General features: G+C 35.4%; 1 protein-coding gene across 1 annotated transcript; it reads left to right on the top strand.

The window, feature by feature from the left end:
* The first annotated feature begins 570 nt into the window (after nucleotides 1–570).
* On the top strand, nucleotides 571–7,506 carry LOC18054432 (zinc finger CCCH domain-containing protein 64). Its single transcript, XM_024177599.1, has 10 exons — nucleotides 571–838; nucleotides 919–1,192; nucleotides 2,092–2,221; nucleotides 2,342–2,461; nucleotides 3,182–3,299; nucleotides 4,014–4,456; nucleotides 4,665–4,950; nucleotides 5,415–5,508; nucleotides 5,849–5,994; nucleotides 6,886–7,506. The coding sequence occupies exons 1-10, from the start codon at nucleotides 764–766 to the stop codon at nucleotides 7,012–7,014; spliced, it is 1,815 nt and encodes a 604-aa protein (XP_024033367.1). The 5' UTR covers nucleotides 571–763; the 3' UTR covers nucleotides 7,015–7,506.
* The last annotated feature ends 768 nt before the right edge of the window (nucleotides 7,507–8,274 follow it).

Raw genomic sequence — 8,274 nt, 5'->3', positions numbered from 1 at the left:
ATTTAAAGGTTAGTTTTGTAAATTTAAAGGTCAGCCAGCCCCAAAGTATGTACACGTAATATTCAAATTACAAGCCAAGTAATACAACTTGATAATTTATTTTACTATATTGGCCAAATAATTTTTAAGAAATATAATTATTCATATATTTAGTTAAATATGACCATAATAAAACACTGAATATAAATCATATTTTATTTATATGTCATTATCTAATATTGTAAGAATGAGGATGGATCTGTATAGATATTAGAATGATGAAAGAAACAATAGAATATTAAATTGATCTTACTCATACAATTACTTTTAAAGAATATTTTATTATATTTCTTATTTATTGTTTTGGTGTAAAAGTATAAACTACAATATTTATTATATTTTAAGATAAATTATATAATTTATTTGTTATAAAAACATTTTAATCTTTAATTTTCATTCTAAAAAATTATTTTTTTATTATTGAGTTTTAAAATTCATAATAGATCTAAAATATATTTAGATTTTAAATTTTTTTAGATTTAAAGTAAATATGATATTTATTTATTTTTAAACTGAATATGAAACGAAAAATATAAATTTACGACGAATTTGAAGCAGATACCAATCTTAATTTTTTTTTTTATGAATCTGATTTTGGAGGGAGGAGATCCAACCCATATCTGACCCCGTTGCCATCCCTATTCAGAGAGTTCAGAGAGCCGCCCAAAGGGAGATCACTCAAACCGACCAAGCAAACCCGTTTCTCGCACAGGCAGTAGCACGCATGTCTCCTCCTAGAATTCTGCTCTGCGGCGACGTTTTAGGGCGCCTCAATCAGCTCTTTAAGCGAGTTCAATCGGTCTGCTTTGACTTTGTTTATCTTTCTGAAAATTCAAATTATACATAATGCAAATAGTAATTTGATTTGACAAATTCCAGGTTAACAAATCAGCAGGACCATTCGACGCGGTTCTGTGCGTGGGCCAGTTTTTTCCAGACTCGTCGGAGCTGCTGGATGAGTTCATGAACTATGTGGAAGGCCGCTCTGAGATTCCAATCCCGACCTACTTCATCGGCGACTACGGCGTCGGCGCCGCCAAGGTCTTACTTGCTGCTTCCAAGAACTCCGCCAATCAAGGTTTCAAGATGGACGGCTTCAAAGTCACCGATAATTTGTTCTGGTTGAAAGGCAGCGGCAACTTCACCCTCCACGGTAATGCTCTTCGACTTCCTTTTTCCCCTTGTTTAATGAGAATGTGATGGATTATGAGTAGCTAGCTAAGCCCTTAATCTTATATCCTTCAAATGCATTTCTCTGTTGAAAAATACTTTGCGCAGTATGCCTTATGATCAAAAGTACTTAGTTAATCTCATAAGCTCTTTTTTAAAATTTTAATATTGTTTGGTTGCATTTGAGTAGAGTTTATGCAGATTAAATAAGTTATTTTACCTTTATCAGTAAAAACTCAAATTTAGAGCTTCAAATACTATTTATTTATTTCACAATTTTATTTCATTCTTTTCATAATATAATTTTAAAAACTTTGTCTATTAAAATAATTTTATAATTTTTATAAAACTCTCATCAACAACCAAACAACTATAATATTTTTGGTAAAAATTTTATAAAAGTTCTTCTTGAATAATCTCTATTTGAAAAACTATACCAAATAGAGTCTTCCTACAATAACACCCTGACCTAGAAGCACTTTGTGGAAAAGCGTTTACCAAATGTTTCTTGAAAATGCATTTATAGTGCTTCTCTAAAGTAGATCAATCAAATGGTTATCCGAAAGACACTCTTGCTGGTCCTTTTTTATTTAATAATTTAAAAAAATATAATTGTTTCGGTTTCAAACAAATACAAAGAACAAAAATAATTGCATTTTCATTCTATCGTGCCTTTGTCTATTTGAATGCTTGTTAAACAGTGCCAAAAGACCTGCCAGGCTCAGTTTATAGCACTTCTGTTTTGAGAACAAATATAGAGGCGTGTACAATTCCTCTATAGATGTTAACGGCTTTGGTAGACCCAAACTGCTAGTTGCACTAATAGTGAGTTTGGTAATTATCATTTTCTCATCATAGCTGATCAACTGCACTCATGTCTAGGTTTATCTGTGGCATACTTATCTGGAAGGCAATCATCTGAAGGTCAGCAGTTTGGTACATATAGTCAAGATGATGTCGATGCATTGCGAGCATTAGCAGAGGAACCTGGAATTGTCGACTTGTTCTTAACATATCCTTGCTTTCTTATATGTTGTGTGCCTTTTTCTAGTAGCTTTTCCTTTTTGATACTACTTTCTTCCTCTACTAGTTCCATGGTCCGGTTGCTTGATTTTGCTTAATCAATTTTCACTAATGAATGGCCAAGTGGGGTCACAAACAAAGCAGCTGCATCTGATATGTTAGTAGGAATCTCAGATTCATCGAATACTGATAGTACAGTATCAGAGTTGGTGGCAGAGATCAAACCACGGTACGTGATGTTTGGAGACTACTACTTATCAATCTATGTGCATGAATGAATATCGTGATAGCCCACTAGTTTACCATTCTGTTCCTGATTTTTGATGCCTTTTCTGTATCATGAAACAGACTGAAAAGGTTCAAATCTCGGAAAATATTTTGCCTCTCTCATTTTTGTAATGGAGCACCTCTACCCCATGTTAAATTGTTGAGGTTCTCAGGCTTTTATAAAATGAAAATGTGTAAATTCTCAATTGGTGTTCAAAATGAGATGCTTCTTGGGATGGAAACATCCCTGTTGCTCTAACACATTTCATCCCTCTCTTACCTTACCCTTGAAAGATGTCATGGTTTCTTGACACTTGCTATATAATTTTAGTATCTGGTTTGTTATCCTAATGTCAGGAATTATGTATATCCAGTCCATTTGTGTATTAATATTGAAAGACAGTGTTTTGTAGCTAGCAGAAGATTGTAGGAAATCACTCAACAATTTTGATTTTAAAGTGGATCAGTTTTTTTATCATCTATGTCTATATGTGATCAAGATCTACGCTGTGTACAGTTGGGCTGATGGAAAGCAGCTTCTGTTAATTGAGATGCGGTCCTATTGCATATTTCAATACTCTTTTATTGCTTTCTGGCATCTCCACTGCCGAATATAACTTTAGTTTTACTATCCTACATAAATGATGGTTTATCTTTCTAATTAATAATGTCCTCTGCGAAGCTATCACATTGCAGGTTCTAAGGGTGTATTCTATGCTCGTGAGCCTTACTCTAATGTTGATGCTGTGCATGTGACTCGCTTCTTGGGTCTTGCCCCTGTTGGAAACAAAGAAAAACAGGTTTGATTACTATCTCACTGAAATTTTAGATTTTGACGAGTATCAAGTCTGGATGCAGAGACACGGTATCAAAGTAAGAAACTGTAGACATGAGGCAGGGTGCACTCTCTATATATATATATATGTATGTATTCATCTATGATATTAAACATATGTGCTAACCATGGCATATCAAACTCAACCTGTTTTAACTTATATTAGCAATTAAGGCATATTCTTATTGAAGACTATCACAGAGTGTCAGACATGAGTGGACATGGTCAAAACACCCACTTGTTCTTTCACTCAACAAAAATCATGGATAAGCAGTTGTCCTTAACAATTTTCCTTTTGTAGTCAAGGAATGGCCGGGTGATTAAATTGAGAATCCCTCAACTACTTCAGTTAGCTATAGCTGCTTGTATCTGAGTGTTTTGTCCTCGTATTCGAGCATTGTGCGATAAGAGAAGTGCTTTTTAGATAGTTATATTTACCTGCAAAATAAGTATTGAATAGATTTCAGGAATCAGATATTTTAGTGATTGGGATCACACTTGAGCTGAACTCTGCACTCTAAGTTCTTTGGAAATGAGATGTTTTAGGACCATTTTTTTTTTCTCCTTAGAAGGTTGATATGTGCTTCAGCTGATGCTAATGAGCTGTCACTACTTGCTTCTACCTTTAGATAAGCTTTTTTTCTTCTAATAACTCATGGATTCTGTACCATCTTCACAGAAATTTATTCATGCACTTTCTCCTACACCAGCAGCTACCATGTCTGCGGCTGATATAAGCATGAAGACACCTAATACTACCTTATCCCCGTACACTTTTCTGGATCAAGGGTCTCATTCAAAAGAAGCTGCAAAGAGGCCGAGTGATAGTGTTTCTGATTCACAATATTGGAGATACGATGTCTCTCAAAAGCGACAGAAACATGGAGGTGGTGATGGTGATAAGATGTGTTTTAAATTTATATACTCTGGGTCTTGCCCACGTGGGGAAAAATGCAACTTTCGACATGATACTGATGCGAGAGAGCAGTGTTTGAGAGGTGTTTGTCTTGATTTTATTATCAAAGGAAAATGTGAAAAGGGTCCAGAATGCAGCTATAAACACAGCCTACAAAATGATGACTCTCAGAGGACACATCGATCTGAAAATGCAAGTGCCAACAGGTTGGTGCTTCCCTGAAGTTACTCTTCATATGGAATTGTCAGGTCGTTGCATTCTGTTTTACACTGTTTTATGTCATTTTTATTCGTTTGCTTTGTTAATAGGTAGATTGTTTGCATTCATTTTCTCACTGCTTTGAGTTTGTAACTCAATGTTGTTTATAGAATTTTGTAATGATGAGTCAATGGCGTGCCCTGTGATTGATTGCAGATCAAAAGAATGCTGGTTTTGTTTGTCAAGCCCCAGTGTTGAGTCACATCTGATTGTTAGTGTAGGAGAATATTACTACTGTGCGCTGCCCAAAGGTCCACTTGTTGAAGACCATGTATTGGTAATACCTGTTGAGCATGTACCCAACACCATTTCTACTTCCCCCGAATGTGAAAAGGAGCTTGGTAGGTTCCAGAACAGCCTCATGATGTATTATAAAAACCAGGGGAAAGAAGCTGTTTTCTTTGAGTGGCTTTCCAAACGCGGTACTCATGCTAATCTTCAGGTATTTAAATGAAAATGCCACAAGTGTGACAACCAGATGTCTAAATTTGTGAATGGATGAGTTGCTTATAAATGCATGCTGATTTTACCATATTAGTTGTTATTTCTATATGAAGATAATGTTTTAAGTCAATGATGCATCTTTCTATTCCCATTTTTTGTTCATTATATAACTTCTCCAGAGGACATAACATTCACTTGTGCACTTTTTCATTTCTGTGTTATGCCTTTGGAAAAAATTCAAATCTTGTTGCCCTCTGTAATAATTAATATAAGTTAGTGCAGTTAGTGCACATGACAAACTCATAAGTGTATTTTCTACTTATCCAACAAAATAGTAAGTGTTTGACATTTTTTTAATTTGCTTGCCAATTAATTGTGGAGAAAATACTTGCCAAATTTACAGCATGTTTATGGGATCTTAGCAGTTACTTTCTTCATTTATTGTCTATTTCCTCTGTGCAGGCTGTTCCTATTCCAACATCCAAGGCAGCTGCTGTTCAAGATATATTTAACTTGGCTGCAGAAAAGTTGGGTTTTAAATTTTTGGCCACAAAATGTGAGTTTCATTTTATTATTTTTAGTATGTATTCCATATTTTTAATGTTAACTTTATTGTGGATTGTGACCTGGATGCTTCAAGTTTTCCATTTTCATGAATTTTGTGTTACATATTGCCTGTTCGTAACCGATAATCAGACTTGAGAAGTTATGGAAGCTTGAAATGTATTACAAGCTCAAAGTATCTTCAGCTACTTTTCTTTCTTTCCTGGGAGTGTTCTGTCAACGTGACCTTGACCAATAAGGAATTGTTCAGCTTGTTCCAATTTATTAAGCAGTATATGATGTATCCTTAACTTCTACATGCATCTCTGTTCTTTTTTTTTTTTTTTGGGCAGCGAGTAAAAGTTCCGATGGTAGAAGATCATTGAGGGCACAGTTTGACAGGAACTGTAGTTTCTTTTACGTGGAGCTCCCAGAAGGTACAGTACTGTCACATTTAATTGAGGAGAACGAAAGATTTCCAGCTCAATTTGGACGCGAGGTAAGATACGCAAATTGAACTACTGGGTTTGAGATTTTGCTGATTTTCTGCCTGGACACATGTCAAGGGAAGTGAGTTAAGTAATATGTATGGTTTCCAATGCAATATGGCTGATAGTTTCAATGTTATATTCTTAAGTGTGGTTTCATTTTATTATCTGCGCACCTATTTATGGTTTTTAAGCCATGAGTTTTCTCCAGTACCCACCCTCTCCTTCTCATCTAGGTAAATCTGTAACATTAATACGTAAGCATATATAAGCAACTCTGAGATAGCCATACATTTTTCCTTTTCTATTTTCTGGTTGATTGCCCTTTTAAATCTTACAGAAATGGGGTGTCATCTATGTTTTACACAAGGATCATCTATATTATCCTGTTGTCTGTGGAATAGCTGCATGTGTGTTGTTTTATTTGGTGTAAATCTGGTATTATTTCATGTGAAGGACAAGGAGCTAATGCTTAACAATGATTTTTCCTTTGAATTTCTTTTCATTTTAAGTTGATAGAAAATCACTGATTAATTAATGTCTGACTCTTTGGTCTTACACTGGAGTAGTAGGGAGCTATGGTATGCAGTATAATTTTCCTTTGATGCTAGATTAAAGTGATTAATTTCAAATTGACTTTGATTTTTATTAGTATGCTTCCCTGTTTGACTTTTCAAATCATGATTTTCAATTTCTTAAATACGCAGACTAGTTATTGTTAATGTTCTGGTGCACAAGATTTTTAATGTTCATGGAAGTCATAGGAATTTACATATTCTAATTTTAATTTTAATTTTTTTTTTTTTTTTAAGTTAAGGATATCTGTTTTCCATTTTCAAAGGAACATGGATTCAGAGATGGAGTTGCCACGTTAAAAACTGATTTAATGGAATGTTATGCAGGTTTTGGCAGGCTTGCTGAACATTGCTGATAAAGCTGACTGGAGAAATTGTATGCTTGGTAAAGAAGAGGAAACGAAGATGGTAGAAGATTTTAAGAAACGGTTTGAAGCTTTTGATCCTAATCAATGATTTTTACCATTAAAAAGAAACGAAGACCGAGAGCCTCGTCTTCTAATCTGTAATGACCGAGCAGATCTTTTTATTGGTGCTCAAACCAGGAGGTGACTACCGCTGCTGCCCTTAACGTATTCTACTGGTTCAATTACAGATTACCTGCTTAACTCCATATTTGATATTGATTTGTCATTACAGTCATGATTGGTGAGGGTACCTCATAATCCTTTAGATGAAAGAAAATTTTCTTTTAGATTACAGGTGCTAGTTTCTCTAGTCTCCATTGTGCTCTGCACAAACCTGTTCCCTGTAAATCCTAGTCACCGCGTCAACCTTCACATATGTTAGAAGAAGGCAAATCGATACGAGCAGAAAGCTAATTCTTCTTCTTTCTTCCTTTTTTGTATTGTTAAAAGCCCAACTTACTGTAATCAAGTGTTTGAATTTAGATTTAAGGCGTCTGCTATGCAGCAATTGAGCATAATGTGAACCTCCTATTTTTAACCATCTGTGAGTTACTCTAGAAATAACCCTACTCCCAACCTGATGAAGGTCAATGTTTGTGCTAGTGTTACCCATGCTTGTTTTTTCATCAAATGTTGTGGTTGAGCTTCAATAATCAAATTGACTAATCACAAGTTTTCATGCGACTGATTAAGGAGGGTAGGTTTTATGACTTAATTTAGTTCGTCCCACAGCATTAAAGTGGGTGTTACCACCACCGATCGCTGAAGTCGAGTCACTGGACTTTGATCATACGAGGCTCAACTTAGTTGGGGTCCCATCAAAGTGTAGTTGGGAAGCCTCAAGATCATTGAAGTTTCCTTGAGAGTCAAGTTAGGTAAATGCTATTTTGTAGGCCTCCTTGCTCACGTGGGGAATGAATAATCATACAATCCAAAGGCCTCTCTATCTTCTTTTCAGCCTTAGCAAAAAGGCAAAGTAACAAGGCCTCATCAATCAAAGCTTGTGAATCAGATAGTGTTCACTGAGGGAGTTTGATTGCATGCATCAGATATCACATGGGTCTTTGGATCTTGAAATTGAAAGCATGGACCCCCACCCCCAAAATCTGAGAAAGATTCTTGAGCTGCATGCCCACATATGCATCCACCCAAAGAGAAGTAAATGAATAAGCTTGATTGTGAATAGGAAGCAAACATTTAGGCGTCACAAGTGTTACAGCAATTGTGGCCCTTTCTTTGTGATTAACTATGAATCCGGGGGAAAAAAAAGCGATGAATCAAATTCAAAAATTTTGTTGTATCTGTGGAG

This window comes from Citrus clementina, unplaced genomic scaffold (genome assembly GCF_000493195.1).
Source record: "Citrus clementina cultivar Clemenules unplaced genomic scaffold, Citrus_clementina_v1.0 scaffold_1, whole genome shotgun sequence".
Taxonomy (NCBI): domain Eukaryota; kingdom Viridiplantae; phylum Streptophyta; class Magnoliopsida; order Sapindales; family Rutaceae; genus Citrus; species Citrus x clementina.
The sequence above is the reverse complement of the archived record's forward strand: the minus strand, read 5'-3'. Positions and strand labels throughout refer to the sequence as shown.

Bases quoted from the DNA above. Each gene is read 5' to 3' on its own strand.
- LOC18054432 (XM_024177599.1), top strand. From the start codon at position 764: ATGTCTCCTCCTAGAATTCTGCTCTGCGGCGACGTTTTAGGGCGCCTC. The intron at 1,193-2,091 runs GTAATGCTCTTC...ACTCATGTCTAG, and splicing joins CGGCAACTTCACCCTCCACG to GTTTATCTGTGGCATACTTA. The intron at 5,509-5,848 runs GTGAGTTTCATT...TTTTTTGGGCAG, and splicing joins TAAATTTTTGGCCACAAAAT to CGAGTAAAAGTTCCGATGGT.